General features: G+C 38.1%; 3 protein-coding genes across 3 annotated transcripts; 1 reads left to right on the top strand and 2 right to left on the bottom strand.

Moving 5' to 3' along the window:
- Window positions 1-1277: 1277 nt before the first annotated feature.
- On the top strand, window positions 1278-2761 carry LOC141687315 (uncharacterized). Its single transcript, XM_074492550.1, has 3 exons — window positions 1278-1443; window positions 1533-2026; window positions 2104-2761. The coding sequence occupies exons 1-3, from the start codon at window positions 1287-1289 to the stop codon at window positions 2131-2133; spliced, it is 681 nt and encodes a 226-aa protein (XP_074348651.1). The 5' UTR covers window positions 1278-1286; the 3' UTR covers window positions 2134-2761.
- Window positions 2762-3481: 720 nt separating this feature from the next.
- LOC141685146 (uncharacterized) lies at window positions 3482-3970 on the bottom strand. The gene has a single exon (XM_074490267.1). The coding sequence runs from the start codon at window positions 3968-3970 to the stop codon at window positions 3482-3484; it is 489 nt and encodes a 162-aa protein (XP_074346368.1).
- Window positions 3971-10243: 6273 nt separating this feature from the next.
- Window positions 10244-11308, bottom strand: LOC141684511 (heavy metal-associated isoprenylated plant protein 46-like). Its single transcript, XM_074489526.1, has 3 exons — window positions 11159-11308; window positions 10848-10929; window positions 10244-10726 (listed from the first exon to the last, which is right to left on the bottom strand). The coding sequence occupies exons 1-3, from the start codon at window positions 11165-11167 to the stop codon at window positions 10455-10457; spliced, it is 363 nt and encodes a 120-aa protein (XP_074345627.1). The 5' UTR covers window positions 11168-11308; the 3' UTR covers window positions 10244-10454.
- Window positions 11309-19579: the final 8271 nt, after the last annotated feature.

Below are 19579 nucleotides of genomic sequence, written 5' to 3'. Positions count from 1 at the left end.
ATGCATGTAATCTTTTTGTGCGAGCTTTTGCTTCGCTACTTTGTATTTCTTGTTCGAGTTCCACGTCTGCCTTATTGTTTTGGCCTTGAATCTGTGTAACCGTGTAGATTTTACATGTCTTCTTCCATGGATTTGTGTAAATATCATGGATTTTGGTAGTTTTGTATGCGAATAAGTGGGTTTTTAGTAGTGTACAAAGTTGAAGGGCCCGGGGTGTGTTCTTGATATATGTTTTTGGTTGTATGTGTATGTATATGCTGTAGATCTTGTTTCTGGGATAAGATACACGATTTGTTTCTAAACTCTTCTGTTTTTTTTGTTTTGTTTTTTTTGTTGGGTTCGGGTTTGGCATTGACTCCGGGGTGCGTTTATATAGATACACGTAGTTTATGCCGGGTACCCATTTTAAACGTACTGCTACCCTTAGGAGTCGGTATCCCGAAAGGCCTAGAGGTTTAGGCGAACTTAACTCCTTCTACCCTTCATCTTCTTCTTCCAGTAGCTCTGCCTAGATGCCTCCCCGGGTTGACCAACCCCAACAAGTCTTAGCCCAGACCCTAGTTTTAGGTCCCGGGGGTACCTTATCGAATTCGGATGGATCTTGGGAGGACGTAGATGAATATTTCGTCAAGTGCCGAGTGAACCCTAAGCCCTTGGGCTTTTATTACCGAGATTTGTCAGAGGCATATGGGGGTCCGGATGGTTTGGGAGGTAAGGAGCCTTATGATGAAGACGACATGAATATGAAGTTTTTCACCGCCCCGGGGACCAGGTATGAGTGTGGGGCGGTTCATAAAGAGGTTCAGGAGAAATATACGGACGCTGAGATAGATGGCGCCCTTAGACTCGCCTTTAACCTTGATGATACCTTCTAATGGAGATGGCCCGAGAAGCATGAAAGGGTATATCACAGGCCGGAGGGGGGATGGGTCGGGATTCCATTAGAGCATCTCCGGGGCATGCGCCTCGGATTACATCAGTTCACCAAATCCCTATGCCGGGATGTTTACGGGATTCCTTTCACTCAGCTAGCCCCGAATTCGGTGAAATGGATAAGCTGGTTTTTAGCTTGCTGTCATGCCAAAAATTACCTCCCCACCTTCAAACTTTTCCATCATATTTTCAAAATTAAGAGATCCACCGCTCGGCCGATTTATGAGTTCATGTTTAGGATAGAGGACTGTGGGTACCCTTCTGATAAGATGGTTCTCCCGGTTAGCATGTTGACGTCGCTTAAGGGATGGCACCGGGAGTTCATTTTTGTCCGGGGTGGGGATTTGGAGTTCATGCCGCTCCATAAACTTGAAATTAAAACAGATAGGTTTCCGGTCCAGCGGCTCGAGCAAGCAGCTCTCGCGATGGTTTATGCCTTCTGTGGGGCACTTGGGACGCAATGGACCCGGGACTATTTTACTAGCAATGAAAACATGCATGCTGCCGGCTGTAAGTCTTTTGCCTTATCTTTGTTTTGTTACTCTAACTTTTATTGGTTGCTTGTATCTGGGACTGATATTTTGTTGTCTCCTTTTCAGGCATTCCGAAGTTAATTCCCTATCCCCCCAATATGTCTGCCCAACTTAAGGATCTGTCGGCCAAGCTGCGAAGGATTGGAGGGATGACGAGCTTAGACTCCAGGAAGAAGAAGGTTGGTAAGGGTGATGAAGCAGCCCGGAAGGTGGTGCCATCTCGTCCGGGGAGGACAACGATCGTGATCAACGAGCCCCGGGTCGAGGACGTGCAGCAAGGGGATGTGACAAGGGTCCCAGCACCCCGGAAGAGGAAGAGTGCTCCCACGGGTTCCGGGGACAAAGATGATGATGTATCCGAGGGCCCTGTTTCGAAGAAGGCTGCTGTTGACCTGGCTCCGGATACTCCGGAAACTTTGAAAGCCCTGCTCGCTAGTTTCACTCCGGAGACTCGCCGGAGGGAGCTGTTTGAGAACTACGCTAGCACGGCGGAGAGAAAGAAGTACCAGAAGGAGCCTCTTGACGACTTCCTGGTCGGGCTTCAGGAGGATATTACTGCTGTAAGACTTTTTCTTACTTGCCTTGTTCTTGTGTTCTTGTATTCGTGTTATCTAATCGCGATTTATAATGTTTTCAGGCTAACTCCCGGGTTGCTGGACTGGTTTGAATAACCCGGAGCCTTCAGGCGAAGGCTGATACTGCCGAGGTCTACAAGACTGAATCCGAGCGGCTGTCCCGGGAGATACAGGAGTTGAAGGAGGCAAGTGCAAGGGAGGCTGCTGCTCATAAGAAGCTTTTGGACGAGATCCGGGAGAGGCAGGATCGGGCTGAGGCTTCTGTTCGGGAGATGAGGGCTGAAAATAAGAAGCTGAAGGATGATCTTGCCGCCCGGCCCACTCCCGAGGAGGTTCTGGCAGGGTTCCAGGGCACTCCTGCATACTTCGAAGAACTGAACGACAAAGCCCTGGAGAAGATCCAGATCTGCTGGAATGTCGCTTCCAAGTATCTTGTTGAAGAGCCTCAGGGTACAATCGATGTCTTCTTGGAGAAGTACATTGAGGAGGAGACTCGGCTAGAGCAGGAGAAAGAAGCCATCCAGGAAAGGGAGTCTGGTGTCGGAACCTCTAGCAATGTTCCTCCCTTTCCCGGATCACCACTTGCTGAGCAGCCTACCGTACCAGAAGGTGACCCGGAGCAGCCTCCTTCTCCTCCCGCCGATCCTGCAGTCAAAGTTTGAAGACTTTTCCATTTTTTGGCATGTAATTTCTATTTCCTTGTTTTTATTTTAAGCCATTCCGAGCCGAGCCTTTTGGCTTTTTTTAACTTGTTTGTAATCTGAATGATTTCGATTTGCCCTCCGGGGTGTGTTTCCCCGGGGTAGTTTAATATGATTGTGCTTCCTTCATTTCCTTCATATTGATTTGCATATGAGAATTTCTAACTTAGGAATTCAGGCATAGTTAGGAATTTTCCTAAACACACATGAGTTGTGTTTTTGCAGACCCCGGGGTGGGGTAAAATTTCTAATTTATATTATTTTTTTTAAGTGCACATGGGTTGTGCCTTTATATGACCCCGGGATGGGGTAGAATTTCCAATTAATAGAAATTTTCTAAGTACACATGGGCTGTGTTTATGCAGACCCCTGGATGGGGTAAAATTTTTAACTTATAAATTTTTTCTAAATACTCATAGGCTGAGTTTTTATAGGACCCCGGGTAGGGGTAAAATAGAAATTTTCTAAGTACACATGGGCTGTGTTTATGCAGACCCCTGGGTGGGGTAAAATTTTTAACACATAGAAATTTTCTAAGTACACATGGGTTGTGTTTATTTAAATTTGATGGCAAATAAAGAAGCAACATGATGAAATTGGTTCAAGATATGGAACGCTTAAAGTAGAATTTTTCATTCATATTGAAAGCAAAAATTACATTCTGGGGTGAATGGGCCTTCCCAGTTCGGCTGCAGTTTCCCCTGATTAATTGGGTCCGAGGCTTCAGTGTCCCGGAGCACTAGATCTCCATCACATATTCTCTTATCCTGGCCCTCTTTGCAAAGTAAAGCTTTGTTTTTTCCTTGTAGCTTTCCATTTTTTCTACGGCCCGATCTCTTACTTCATCCAGGAGTTCGAGGTTGGTTCTGAGGCCTTCTATATTGAATACCTCGTCAAAGTTGGTCACTCTATGTGAAGGGGATCCGGTTTCTACCGGTAACCGGGCTTCGGTACCGTAGGCAAGCTTGAATGGAGTCTCCCCGGTTCCTGTCCGGGAGGTGGTTCTGTATGACCATAAAACCTTCGAGAGTTCATCCGGCCAGTTCTTTTTAGAGTCTTCCAGTCTCTTTTCCAGACCTCGGAGTATGGTTCTGTTTGTGACCTCAACCTGTCCATTCCCTTGTGGATGGGCAACATATGCTTTTTTATGTCTTATCCCGAGCTCTTTGAGATATGCTTCAAAATCCGAACCCACGAACTGTGGCCCGTTGTCCGAGATTAAAACCATCGGGATCCCGAACCTCATTACAATCATGTCCACAAACTTGATGCAGTCTTGCTGGTTAGAGCAAGTCCAACAATGTCCTACTAGATGCCTTATAAATATAATAAAATATAATGTCCTAGTGATTTAAGACATGAATTTTACATATTAACTCCAATAATATGCCTTATAATGGTGCCTTATTATTAGTATAATATTATATTTGAATTATATTTGGAGGGAAAGAAAAGATGAGAGAGAAGAGATGTGTAAAAAAAGAGGGAAAGGAATTTTTTATTGATATAAATTAAATAGGGCATACCTAGTGATGCCTTAAAAATGAGGCATTTGATTCATGCCCTAGTGTTTTAAGGCACCACTAGGACATTGTTGGAGCACTCATTTAAACAAAATGCCTTAAATTCTAGTTTAGGACATGAATTTAGGGCACTCTTGGACTTGCTCTTAATGGTTCTCATAGCCTTGGCCTCCGCCCACTTAGTCATATAATCTATTGCTACCAGAACGTAACGAAGGTCCCCTTTTGCCCGAGGGAAAGGGCCCATGATGTCAATTCCCCAGACAGCAAATGGGATCGGGGAGAGAACGGACGCAGGGAGGCTTGAACCTTATTTTGGTACGTTGCTGAACTTCTGGCACTTGCTACATTTCTTGACATAGGCGACTGAATCAGCATGGATTGTTGGCCAATAATAGCCTTGTCTGATGACCTTGTAGGCTAGAGCTTTAGCGGCAAGGTGATCCCCGCAGATCCCCTCGTGAACTTCCCGGAGGCAATAATCCGCTTCGTCCGGATCAACGCACTTTAACGTTGGTGCAGAGAAAGTTCTCCGGTATAACTGATTGTCTTCTAAAAAGAAGCGTGTAGCCTTTTACTTGAGGTACCGGGCTTTGTTCTGATCTTCCGGAAGGGTGCCGTCCTTGAGATAGGCTATGTAAGGAGTCATCCAGTTCTCTGGGCTACTAACACATAATACTTCGGGCCGATCGGTGCTGGGGGCTCCGAGCTCCTCGAAGTAAACCGAGCTGCTTAAATCTGAAGTATTCTGGACGAGCTTGGACAACTCGTCTGCTTTCGCATTTTCCTCTCTATTTATCTGCAAGATGGTTGAGTCCGGGATGGTTTCCAGGATTGTTCTAACCATTTCCTGATACCGGGCCAATTTGGGATCTTTTGCAACATATTCACCATTGGTTTGCCTTACCACAATCTGAGAGTCACTATAAATTGTTAAATTCCTTACTCCAAGGGATTTGGCTAACCTGAGTCCGGAGAGTAGACCTTCATATTCAGCCTGGTTGTTTGTTGCTTTGAAGGCGAAGGTAATGGCCTGCTGGATTGCGAATCCATCCGGGCTGGAGAGAATAAGGCCGGCTCCGGACCTTTCGGCTGTAGCCAAGCCATCAACATGTAATGTCCAAGAATCCCGGTTGTTAGACTCTTTTCCCCCTCGGATCGGATTTTAGGCGTCTCGGGGGCTTCCGGAAAGGTGCATTCCATGACGAATTCGGCCAATGCCTGGGCTTTTATGGTTGTCCTCGGGATAAATTTGATATTGAACTGGCTCAACTCGATTGCCCAATTGACTAACCTTTCGGAGGCGTCTGGTTTGTGGATGATTTTGCGAAGTGGTTGATTAGTGATTACCCTGATTTCCCGGCCTTGGAAGTATTGTCTTAGCTTTCTGCTCGAGTGCACAAGAGCCAGTGCAAATTTTTCCAAGTTTGGGTACCGGGTTTCAGCATCTTTCAGGACTTGGCTTGCATAGTATACCGTGGTCTGTGTCCCCTTCTCTTCCCGAACGAGTGCAGAAGATACCGCTCTTTCCCCGACTGTAATGTAGAGATAAAGGGGTTCCCCGGGCTTTGCTTTTGACAAAATAGGTGGGTTCATCAGATGTCGCTTGACTTCCTCAAACGTTGTTTGGCAAGCCGGGGTCCATTCGATCATCTTTTTGTTCTGGGCCCCCTTTAATATCTCAAAGAAAGGCAGGCACTTTTCTGCCAATTTTGGGATGAACCTTCGAAGAGCTGCTAAGCATCCTGCAAGCTTTTGAATGTCCTTTTGAGTCTGGGGGATTGTCATTTCCATTATAGCTTTGATCTTCTCCGGGTTGGCCTCTATTCCTCTTTCGCTGACCAGAAAACCAATAAACTTTCCGGAGGGAACCCCGAACGCGCATTTCTCCGGGTTCAGCTTCATGTTGTACTTCCTCAAGTTGTCGAAACACTCCCTGAGGTCTCGGATGTGTTCTGGGATTGTGGCCGACTTAGAGATCATATCGTCAACATAAGATTCCATGTTCCTGCCCAACTGATCTTTGAAGATGGTATTCATCATTTTCTGGTATGTTACCCCGACGTTGATTAACCCAAATGACATCATAATAAAAGCGTAGACAGCCCGGTGTGTGATGAATACCGTCTTCGCAATATCTGTCGGGTTCATCTTGACCTGGTTGTATCCCGAGAAGGCATCCATGAAACTTAGCATTACATGGCCCGAGGTTGCGTCTATCAACTGGTCAATGTTGGGCAGGGGGTAGGAGTCTTTAGGACACACCGAATTGAGGCTTGTATAATCCACGCACATTCGCCATTTTCCATTGGGTTTCTTGACCAGCACAACGTTTGCCAGCCAATCCGGATACTTAATTTCACATATTATATCTGCTTTTAACAACTTTTTGACTTCTTGGTCGATTGCATGTTGTCTCTCCGGGGCAAAGTTCCTTCGTTTTTGCTTGATTGGTTTTTACTTTGGATCCACGTCCAGGATGTGCATGGTCACAGATTCATCAATCCCCGGCATGTCTTCCGGGGACGAAGCGAACACGCCGGCGTATTCCTTTAGTAGGTCGATGAGCTCCTTCTGGAATGTGGTTTCCAGGCCTTTGCCGATTTTGATTTTTCGGGTGGGGTTCCCGGGTTCCAAATCTAACTCTATTGTCTGTTGGGCAGGTTCTATCTTTGTCTTCTCCTTGCTTTCTACAAATTTCTGAATCCGGGCGTCAGCGTTGGTTACACCGTACCCGGAGTCCTCAATCATATTCACATCCAGACGGGCCCTTTTACTAAGGTGCTCTCGATGCTTCTTTCTGCTTTGTCCCTTGGGTAGGGACATTATCTTCTTCCGGTTTTCCGGCTCCGTTTCTGCCATGACAAGTGCTTGACCATAGCATCTACCTGCCATTTCCCTATCTCCTTTCAATTCTCCAACGCCTCCCGGGGTGGGGAATTTGAGTTTTAAGTAAATAGTTGAAGGGATTGCTCTGAGCTTGGTGATATTGGGCCTTCCAAGGATCATGTTGTATGAGGAGGTTGCACTTATCACATAGAATTTCATCATATAAGAGATCTGTCGGGGTGCGGTCCCAAAGATTATGGGGAGATAAATGATGCTCCGGATTGGAATCATCGTGTTCCCGAATCCGTACAAGGGATCTTCGAGACAGGGGTCCATTCGGAGGTGGCCGAGCTCCATCCTGTTAAGTGTGTGCTCGAATACAATATTAGCAGATGAACCATTGTCAACTAAAATTCTTTTTACCTCGTTGTTTGCGACATCAAGGGTCACCACCAATGCCAAGTTGTGGTCCGGATCGAGCCCCTCGTAATCAGAATAAGAGAAGTAGATCGGCTCATCATCCAGAGTCTGGATCATCATCACATCATTCTCCTGGTCCGGGCTCCGAGATGGAGAGGCTGTGCCTCCAAAAACAACATTCACCACATTTTTGCCTCTTCCCGGGGTTCTGTCTTTGTCATTTGACCCCCTTTGAAGACACTGGTTCATGTTTGCTTTCTTGATTTGGTCTTCTATGAACATCTTGAGGGAGAAATAGTTTTCAGTGGTATGGCCATGATCCTCGTGATATCCACAATGCTTGTCCTGGGCCCTATTTTCGGGAGGCGCCAACAAGGGTTTTGGCGGATAATAAAATGGCTTGCCCTTGACTTCGCGCAAAATGTCGGCACGGGGCCTGTTGAGGGGTGTCCACTCCGGTTCCGGATTGGGTTCCTTCTTTGTCTTGTGTTTCCTTTCATTCTTTCTTGATTCGAGGTATGTATCCCGGGGTGGGGTTCCCCGGGGCTGCTGAATGTAGTTTGCTTGCCTGTCAAGCTTGTATCTTTTGTCTCTCCGGGAGGACGAGCTTCGCTCCAGAGACTCATCATCATCATGTATTCTTCTATTCATCTTCATTGATTTGAGGAAATCGTTTTCCTTTATAAACTTTGATGCCAACGCGTATGCTGACGCTAGGCTCTGGGGCTCCCTATGAATCAAGTCTTTAACATAGCCTTCACAAGATATCAAGTGCAAGTTTCTTCGAAAGATGTTTACTGCCTCATTTTCTTCTAAGTTGAAGAGTTGGTTGACTGCTTCCTGGAATCTTTTGATGAATTCCGGGAGGGGCTCCTTGCTTCTTTGCTGGATTGTTTCTAGATGACACATCTGCAGCTCGTTCATCCGGTTGGCCCTGAATCTTTTCAAAAATATCTCGCGGAAGTCTTTCCAGGAGTCCACACTCCGGGATGGTATGCGGCTGAACCATTTCTGAGCACCCCCCTTCAACGTTGATGCGAAGAATCGATATCTAGTCAGGTCGCTGTAATCATAAATATTAGATATTTGCTCAAAATAGTTCAGATGCTCCTCGGGGTCAGCCAGTCCGTCAAAAGAGTCAAAATTGAAGTGCTTCAGCCCCGACTACCTGGGGGTGGATTTCAGTTTCTTTGTGAACGGGGTTGCTGCCGCCCCTACTTTCATGTCGCCTTCCACTTTCCTTTTAAGGTCCCGAAGGACCCGGACCATTTGTTCTTGCTTGGATTCCTTCTCTGGCTCTGAGTCTGAAGAAACATGAATCCTGTGAGCCTTTCTCTTTAGCTTGGCCTCCTCCTCACGGACTCTCCTTTCTATAGATTCCTGGGCTTTAGCCTCTTCTTCTTTCCGGATTCTCTCACGGAGGGCAGCTCTTTTTATTTCGTGTGTGGCATCCTCTGGTGGCCTTTTGAAGTTCTTCGCAATCCGGTCGAAGACGGATCCCCGAGATTCTCCGGACAGTTTGCCGGACCGCTCTCGCTGATCCCCTAGGCGAGTCTCAGGCTCGGCGTCCTGCTTTTTCTTCCACAAGTCCATTACCGCCTGTATCTGTTCCGGGGTCATGCTTGCCCATAGATTGGTGGGGACCCCTGTGTGTTTGTGGGCAGCTCTTTCAATAACTATTCTCTGGTCTCCAGTTGGAGATTTTGAGAGGGAGTCTGGGTTATGGGGAGCCCTTCGTCCAAGTCTTCCATGTCTCCATCCTGGGTTGGGGAGGAGGCGGAAGGAAAGAGGCAAAAAATGCTGCTCTGCTTTTTCTCGTAGTCATTGTTATTTAAAGGTGCTATGAACTCAAAATAATAAGATTCGTAAAAACAGATCCAAGAGATTGGTAGTAACGTTCTTACTGAGAGATGGTGTTTCAAGTTTCTGGGTGGTGGGGCTGCGGATATGAACACCACTGGTCGGAGGTTCGGCCCCCTCCTTCTAGCGCCAATGATAATCCTAGATCACCCCGGGGCCTTCTCCTGGCCGGACCCGGACTCAAACTCCTTTTGAACGGCGACGGAGGCGACGTGCGGTGTAGCTGTAGGGTGGGAACCTACAAAACAGAACCAGAGGGGGGTGGCGTCCCCGCGGCACCTCCGGCGTGAGAATGAGAAAGGGTTTTTAAGGAGAAGAGGGGCAAAGTGGGGATTATGCAATGTATTTATAGGGTGTACGTGTGTGCATGTAAGTATAGGTGAGAGAGAGTATGTAAGATTGTAACCTGTAACCTTCTTTCTGTCCTACCTTTTATAGGCCTCCTACTAGGGTTTAGGGGTTTGTACCTTTTAATTTGGATCGTAGGTGTGCCTTTTGGACTGTAGGGCATCTGGACGCCTGGGATGCGTCAGAGTACTACCGGATCCGGACCGTAGGAACATTCTGGATCCCGGGCACCTGGACGGTGGTGATGTTGCCACGTGTCCTGGGCCCTTCAAGGTCAAAACTGAGTACTCCCTGAGCTCTTGTAGTTGGGCCCTGAGCATTTGTTATTGGGCCTATATTATTACAAGCTATCACATTTGTTACCGTCTGCACCATTTACTCATTTTGAATTGCGTTTGTTTAGAGTTCTTAAATCACTACAAGGATTGCGTGAATTATGATTGTTGTTGTGAGAATAATAATAATACCTCCCTCCATATAGAGCTTAATAAGAAAATTAATTCTAAAAATCGTGGAAGAATGGGGATGATTGTTTCCTTGGTTGTATGCTCTTGCAGTTCCTGTGTTCAATTTACTTTAAGAAAGGTTACAAAATTTCTTACAAGATGGAATGCAACAAAGCTTTAATTTACAGTAGAAAGTTGAAAATTATGAATGTAGAGTATAAGTAGCCCAATAAATATTAGCCAACCAAACCAAACTTTGTTGTCATTGAAATCAAAGGGAATGAGCTCACATGAGAGTGCAAGAAGGGGAGTCATAGTGATCATGAGCATAAACTAGTGGGTAAGAATTATGATAATAATAAGGCTGTGATCCCCACACCAAAGGAACAACACTGCCTTCATTTTTCTTCTCTTCTGCCTTGGCTGGTCCAACACTTAACAAATCCGCACTTCCTATTTTCTTCCTTAGTAATTTCGCAAGCTCTACTGTGTCTATCCCTTCTCCTGTTACCTCTATTTGATCCTTTCCATCACCACTCAATGCTACCGACTGCACCCCTGCACATTAAACATCATTTTTGTTTTCAGTATACACATTTAAAAACTAAACATATCCAGAGTCGATGAAATAACGTAGTGGTAAAGGGTTTATCATTTATCTATCCCCCTATATGCGTACCAAAAGCAGTAGCTGCAATCTTCATGGCCTTGACGCGAGACTTCTTTTGGTCAACCAATGTCACCCTAATCACCACCTTTTGCTACAATGATAAATAAAAACTTTTAGCCTTTAAAATTTCAAAGAACAGAGCCCTGGTAAAATCAAAGTAATATGTGTGTGTGTGTTTTGTGTACAGTTTCCAATATTTTGCTGTGAGGAGAGCTGTAAGTCGGGCATAGGTTTAGTCTCGATTCTCGATTCTATTAAACTCGGCTCGAATTATCGCCCTCTAATTGTGAATAATTGGGTGACATGGTAAGAAAGCATACCAGTGTCATATTGTTGATTTTGATTGGAATAGCGAAGCAGAAAAGGAGGGACACTTAGGTGGCTTGGGCTCTGTTTTGTGAAACTTGTTTGTGTGTGAGGGATTGTACGAGGTAAGAAAATGATTGAATTGAGGTGAATTTATAGGAGAATGATGTGGGAGAATGTTAATTAATTAATTAATTAATTATGTGAGAGACCAAATAGTAAACACGTCAACGCGTAACAGGGTCGTTAGAAATTGAACTTTTGGCAAGTATAACTAATGATACTTGGACTTGTCAAAGCAAGAAATAAGTTATGTATACGACGTTACGTCCTAGAAGCATGCATTCACTAAAGCAGCAGCTAGTTTATATTTAAATATAAACATCTAGACAATTGATCAAAACAACACTGTAATGAAGTCAAGTAAACAAGAAAGAGTATGGTTAAAAAATAAAAGGGCAGCCCAGCCCCGTCTAATTATGATGATAATTATTTATCCGTAACAAATATGATAAAAATTTGAAAAAATTAAATACCTATAAAATAAAGTGATTTCCGTCAAAAATTATTTGATTTTTTTAAAACAAATACTACAATCATCGTTTGCATGACTCGACAAAGAAAAGCCTAAATGAGTAAATTTTAATTTTTTCGCTAACAAACAAATGTAGAACTTGGAGATTAAGAACGAATAGTCATGGTCTTGGGTTCTACCAGGATCTGGTATCTCCTGTTTCCCTTGCTACTCACTGTAGATTGATTATGATTATCCGATATCTGGATTATATCTCACTCAAAGATATAATATAAATTTTATATCTGTTTTATACAAGATTCAAATCTGATGCAATACGCGGGGTTGATTATCCATTTTCCCTGTAAGTAAATTAATCCTTGAAAAAAAAAATCAATAATTAATTCATACACTTTCTTCTTTCCTCTAAATTTTAACAAATTTTTATTTTAAATTTCTCGTTAATTCTTAATTTTTCTTAAAAATACTGAAAATTTTAAAAAATATTAAATTGTAAATAATTAACTATTTCGCGCTAATCGTTCCATTCTTTCTTTCTATTACTAAAATATTAATGGATACCATATTTTACTCAATTTCATTTTATTCTTATTTCTTAATTTACATATATCAATACAATACAAATGTTAGCAATTTCAAATGAACGGACGGAGTTTTAAATTACTTTTTCTGTCACAACTTCCTATCTTATTTGCATTTTTTAACCAATTGATCAAATTTTAATCAAAAATTATTTTTAAAGTTGAAAAGGAATTATGAAAATTATATTATTAGATAAAGAATATTCTATCTCATTTATATTGAGCTAGTTTATTTATTCAAATCAGTTGACATGGTAAATAAAATGTTTAATGTCTTAACATAAATGATTATAAAGAACCTCGAATAAAAGAAAATTGTAAGTCAACTGAAGCTTAGATTTATTTTATTATTTGATGACAATAAAATCTGAGGTTTATGAGTAATAAAAATGGGATCGAGAATGGGGCACAAGGGCTTGTTAGCATAAAACAATTAGAGTATCTCCAATACTACACATTCCTTATCAATAGTAAGGCAATCTCGACAAAGATAGGAACCGGACAATCTCCACAAAGATAGGAACCTGTCCAAAATGTAAAGGTAGGAGTCCTTGGACCATCTTCAACCCAACTTTAAAAATTTACATCATTTTGATGTAAAAATATAATTCAACCCAATTTTAAAAGTTGTGAAATTGAAACTTCGTTTATTTCTTATTACATCAGTATAAATGTATTCGTTGTTGGTTAGACAGGACCTTGATGAAACAATATACTGACCTTTTATGTGAAGGTAAAATGTATACCATTGACAACTTCAGTGTTAAAGTTTATACTGGTAGCAATATGTGCTTTGAGATGGATCATCACATCATTCTTTTGAAGTTCTTTAATCTCAAAAGTTGATGATCACTATACCATTGTTCCGCCGGATATATGCATGTTCGCTAATCTTAAAAACATTCATGAATTGGGCAGATTCAGCTTTAATAGGTATTTATTAATACAATGTCAAATTTTTTAATAAATACAATGAATAAGCTGTGTATACTCGTGCATTCATCAATTTATTTCTTTGTGATAGATGTTGTTGTTATGGTATGCTCTATTAAACAAGAGAAGAACATTACTACGCATAGTCTAGAAGGGAAAACATATGTTGACTTCAAGATTACCGATTTCATGTAAGTATCTTATTCTTGAACACTATAAATTATTTGAAACCATCTGAATATGTTAGAAAAATGAGGAAAAAATTTTACGTTAAAATTTTATAAAGAGACACTATATTTTGGTCATAAAAAAAGGTTAAGGTCCGTTTCTGGGACGATGTCGGTCAGGAATTTTATAACTCTTTCAGCCAAATAACTGTCTTGCCTGCTGCTATTATCTTTGCAAGTGCTAAACTCAGAAGAAACAATTATACATGGTTGTCAATGTTGACAAATGCTTCTACCACTGTGTTTTACATCAATTCAGATTGTGAGAGGGTTGAAAGTCTAAGACGCAGGTGAAAATTTTAAGCACAGTTATTTTTTAAAAGAAATTCAAAATATATTAATCTAACAATTTTTTGTTTCCAGGTTTTGGAAAATTAATGGAATATGACTTTGATACCTTGGTTTAGAAGGCAATGTCGAACAATATGTTATGCAGTTTCTATGTTGTTATTTTTCTTTTAATTTGTTGTTGATCTAATCAGAATCATGTTTGTAATATATTGAATTATGTATATTTCTCTAGATTTTTTTATGTTAGAGATATAATGTGGTGTTTTTTCACTATGTTGCTACATTTTGACGTCCGATTTGGTGAATCATTATTTTTGAGTCTATCAAAATCAATATTAGACAAGAAATAAATATTTAAATCATGGAAAATAAATTCTCAAAGATGTACAAATGATCTATTCCTAAGGAAGATAAATAAATTTATTTGACTAAGATTGTAAAATTGCACAAAAGCTATCTCATGTAATTTAACGTCTGAGATATAATATAATTTTTTATTCATAAAAAAACTTTACCATTGTGGGACATGCATGTCAAGAAAGCAGATGATTTCAATACATTATCTCATAAAGTTTATTTTATACAAAGTTCCATACGACCATATACATTTGAAATTTTATGGAAATTAGCAAAGAGTTACATTTGTAAAATTAAATACGACCATTACTTTTGTTCACTACACAATAGTGCTTGGTGCTGTAATTTTTCCCAATTTTACTACTTTTTTTGCAGTAAATTAAACAATTTTTTTAATTTCCGTGTCCATTTCATTCGTGTAGAAATCAACAGAATGGAAGTAATATAGATTAATTGAACAATCTTTTTACATCTTTAGTAAAAAATATATGTCACTAAGACAACAACCCATAACTCTTTACTTTTATACATTAAAGGCTGCAGTAGGGAACTTGAGTTTACATACCTAATATCACAAGTTTCGGTGAACAGTTGAAAGCAACCGTCAAATTCTACTTCAAAAGCATGCAGTTGATTTGCCTAACTTACATAACTAAGATTTTGTAGTATCTTTTTACAACAATATGAACTTATATTCTGAATAGTACATCAATCCAACAATTGATTTGTGCTTCGAAGAAACTAATATAAAATGTTCATACATAACTCAGTAGTTACACCTTACTCTCATGTTTTTGTCATTGTGTCTTATAATTTAAATGTATTGCGATTTCTTTATATATTAGTTCAACCATTTAGTACAACTCACAACATTCAAGTTCATGTGTAAGAGGTTCAGATTGTAGATAATGGCACATCATGTTATCAGTGATCTAAAATACAAGCGCAAATTCAACTGGAAAATAAGAGTAAAGGTTATTCGTAAATTGTTTGACATAAATGCTGTTACAGGATGTCGGAATGGACTCAATTTGATTTTCGTAGATGAAAAAGTAAGTATATTCCCGTTTGCTAATATAAATTCTTCAACTTTTCATATGCTTACAGCTTATTTTGTTCTCAGTATGAACGTGTGGATGCATGGAGCGTTGAAACAACTTTGTTATATTTTGACAAACTATTTCGCGAAGGCAACATTTATGAAATAAAGAATTTTGTAGTTAAGTATTATGACTCTTCAGAACTCAACATATGTTTTAGTGATGACATTCACATAATTTTGTCTTGTTTGACAAGAGGTGTTTCATTAAAAAAATGAGTATTGCAATATACCTTTTGATCTGTGGAAATTTACAGATCTTGGAAAACTTTTCGAGTTTGATAAAAATATCAATCACTTCATAGGTATGTATTATTGATTCAATTTTGTTGGAATCAAATTCTATAAATATTTCATTCAAATGTTTCTTATATTCATTTGAGCCTGTACTACAAATGTTGTTGAAATTATTGATTCCGCTGACGAAGCAGAAGTTGTTAATATTCCCGGAAAGAAACCCCAAATATTTATTAAATTCTGCATTACTGATACCATGTAAGTAATATTTCTGTTTCATTATTATTTAGTTCGTTATATGTGTGCTTTAAAAATTATACACATGTTGTAATAATACAAAATTTTACTTCCAGTGATAAAGTCAAGGTCAAATTCTCTGGTAAATTTGCTTTATTACTTGATGAGTTATTAATGAAAGCAAATGAGCATCCTGTTGTAATATCAATTTCAAGTTGCAAAATTTGTCTTTCAAAAGATTCTGAGGAAAGAAGCATTTGTAGTACATTATCTACCAAATTCACTACAAATGAGAATATGCAAATTGTTCAAACACTTCGGAAGAGGTAAGTTTGATATATGAGTATTATTACAATTATGTTGAATATTAATTGATCGACCAATCACGTACTCTTACGTTTTGTGCAAGATTCTGGGATATGCATGGAGGATAAAATATAGGAGAACTTTCTAAACTTCTGTATTACATCCTTTTACGAGATATTTAAGTCGAGTTTCATAAGTAATATATTAAAATTTATGCCAGCAAATTAGTTGAGATGCTAACTCTATGTAAGCGCTAAGTACGTACAATTGTTAAGTAGTAAAGGTTGAATTCCACCACTAATATTAGCAACGATTTATTCGTAAAATCGTGCATACTTGGTATTTTGTGTGACTGAGTTGTTAAGTTTCAAAACTTATGAAATGATTGAATGATTTTGTCTCCATTATAAAGGAACTTGGAGATGTGTCATTATTATTTTAGTACTAATTAATACACCGAGCAAAGTGTTTTTTGGCACCGGAATAAGTGAAATAAATTCATGAAACTTACATTTGATATCATATTCGAATGATAAATTTTGATTGTTATCGTAAACACATTTTAAACAAATTTGACAATTAATTCAACGTAAAAGTTAAATGAAAATTATTAAAAAAATCACATACAAAATTAATCTTGACTACATTTTGTTGGATTCGAATCAAAATTGAATTGTATTTTAAAGTGGATTGGACTGAAATAAAATATCATCGGATTCGATCCAAATTACCTTCAATTACATTGTTAACCGATTATACCAATTGGTAGGTGTACTTATGACAAACTGTCTGTTTGCACCATTTTGTTTGCACCAATTATTGATATATCATGTGAATCGGGCTAAGGTAAAATAATAATACTATCAATCCTCCAAAAAAATTATATAATGAACTTGGATAAATAAAATAATATATTTTATTTATCCAGGATAAAAAAAATATATTATACAACTGATACAGACTAACACAAAACTAAAATAAAAATACAATTCAACTAACAAAAATAAAATCATATATACTAATTATTTAGTCTAAAACAAAATTATCTTATTGATCTAGACTTTAAAAAAATTAAAATTAAACTAAAAATAATTAGTTTGATTTGGTCAGTGTATTGAGCATCAAACTAAAATAAAATAATATAAACGAGTGATCCAAAATAAATCAAATTAAAATTAGAATAAGTATAATTCGTATCCAATTGATGTGAACTAAAAAATCAAATTTTAATTAAAACATAAATATTATTTTGTTTAAAATACACATAAAATTATCAATAAAACTATATCGTTCAATCAGTAATATCGTATTTTTCAAATATCTTTTATAGAATTATAGTTAATCGATTAAGTAATCAATATGCTAAAATAACATTTTTTTCAAGGTATGGAGACATTATATTTTTACCCTCAATAAAATAATAATTTCGTTATAATAACATTTCCCAGTAATGCTATCACTTTAAATAAGTTTAAATATTCTAAAAAGTTACGAACATAAACGTCTACTAATATAATTATTATGAAGTCATATCATTTAAATTTAAATTTTTAAATGAACAAAATTAAGAATTGAATTCAATTTTTTTAAAAAATATTATATAATATTAACAAAAATCCGTGTAATCCGTGTAATCCGTGTATCGCACGGGTTTTAAGTTAGTATATATAATAGAGCAACTAGGGGTTACCTAAGACAATTTATTCATTTGAAAATATTAAAATACCCCTCATAAATAGATACTAATAATTGTCAAATTAAATAGCTCACATCAATTATAATTTTATAATTATTATTAACTTTATTATTGTATATAAACAACTTATGATTATATTAGTATTTTCAGTTATATTTATTAATATATACTGAAATTACAATTTTATCATGATTTTGTAGATTATAAATTGCATTTTTAACTTATAATTTAATATATAAACTATTTTCAGGAAGACCTATTAGTATATCATGGAGTCCGAAAAATATGAGAAAACTTTCTGTTTATACTAATGATAGAATTATGGTGGCCTTTCATAAAAAAATTGAGTTTTCTATGTTATGATCGAAAGTAAACATAAAATAATACATTTGGAAGTTTTTCAATATATATAATAAAATATTTTAAAGAAATTAAGTCAAAACTACGCCCTTAATGATGATGTAGTTAGTTAATCTTCATAAATAATGAAAGATACGGTTAAGACAACCGTTACAGTGACCGAACATAAAAAAATTAATACAACTAATATATATGTACTCAATTTCTTCTTAGTCGATGAAACGTCAAAAATGTTATCCATTCCTAGCGGCAACAATTCAGCAACCATAGAATTTTAATTTTTAAATACTTCCGAGTACATCTTTTACGAATATTATTTATCGGTTGTCCGATATAAAATTGGAATAAAATGCATCTCATAACACAATATTTATCTCTATAACATGTGCACGGTTAAGTAACATGTAAGTTTCGAAGATGCTCGTACCTTGCTTAAGTTATTAAACTAATAAAGTTTTACGCGAACTTCCTATAAATGATACACAAAAAATATTTTATGTTGTATTAAATACTACTTAAACTTTCAACCATATCACAACTACACCGAAACTAATTAAAAAGAAATTATATTATATTTTACAACAACTAGTTTATATTAATTGCACAAATATTGTTTTTAAAATTTAAATTGTATAATTAGTTATTAATTTTTCTAAATTTTAATAAATACTTTATCTAATTTATTATAATCTATGTTGTAGTTAAACTGATCAAATATTTCCTATTGAGAATAGTACATATGTGAATTTATTATCCTAAATCGCCAAATACTAATCCAAGTCCGTACAGGAAATATTAGTCTTCTTATAACCTAATCTTTGTATTTCTAACAGGATTAGGAGGATAACTCCACCGCCATAACATAATTATAAATATATGAATGTATTCATCATTAAATCTTCAATATATTGGGTTATTGCCTACATCTTTTTTCATAATACTCGACCTAGTAAGACCTCATACAATGGCTACAACGTTTTACAGTGTGTGTTTTGATTTTTCCACTAATCAACTATAACTAGTTCGTTCTAATGTACCTCCTATAGTACTAATACCCATGCACTTACTCACTTTGTATGTATTGAAGACAAGAAGAACGTAAAACTCAGAAACTTATTATTCATGCAAACTTTACAGACTATATAAAACTGAAAATACAAAGTAACCTAAAAACCAGGAACTACTTCAAACAGACTCCCTCCTCTACTCCACTACTGTTATTACCTTCTAAAGACACGCTGCTACTAGCTGACTAAATCTAATAATAACTAACAACTATATTTATTTAAACATGTTTAGATTAAATAATTCAACAAATTTCCCCCTAATCTAAACATGGACCAACTTATGCATGCTTGTTCTCTACTGCTGCAACATCCTCAACTCCAATCAGTTTATCCATTTCTTCGAATTTTGTTTTTCCCAACGCCTTGGTCAAGATGTCTGCCCTTTGCTCCTGCGTGGCCACGTACTTAACAACCAATTCCCCGCGTTCAATACATTCTCGAATGAAATGTAATCTAACGTCGATATGTTTGCTCCTCCCGTGCAGAACAGGATTTTTCATCAACTCAAT

This window comes from Apium graveolens, chromosome 9 (assembly GCF_009905375.1).
Source record: "Apium graveolens cultivar Ventura chromosome 9, ASM990537v1, whole genome shotgun sequence".
In the NCBI taxonomy this organism is placed as follows: Eukaryota; Viridiplantae; Streptophyta; class Magnoliopsida; order Apiales; family Apiaceae; genus Apium; species Apium graveolens.
The sequence above is the reverse complement of the archived record's forward strand: the minus strand, read 5'-3'. Positions and strand labels throughout refer to the sequence as shown.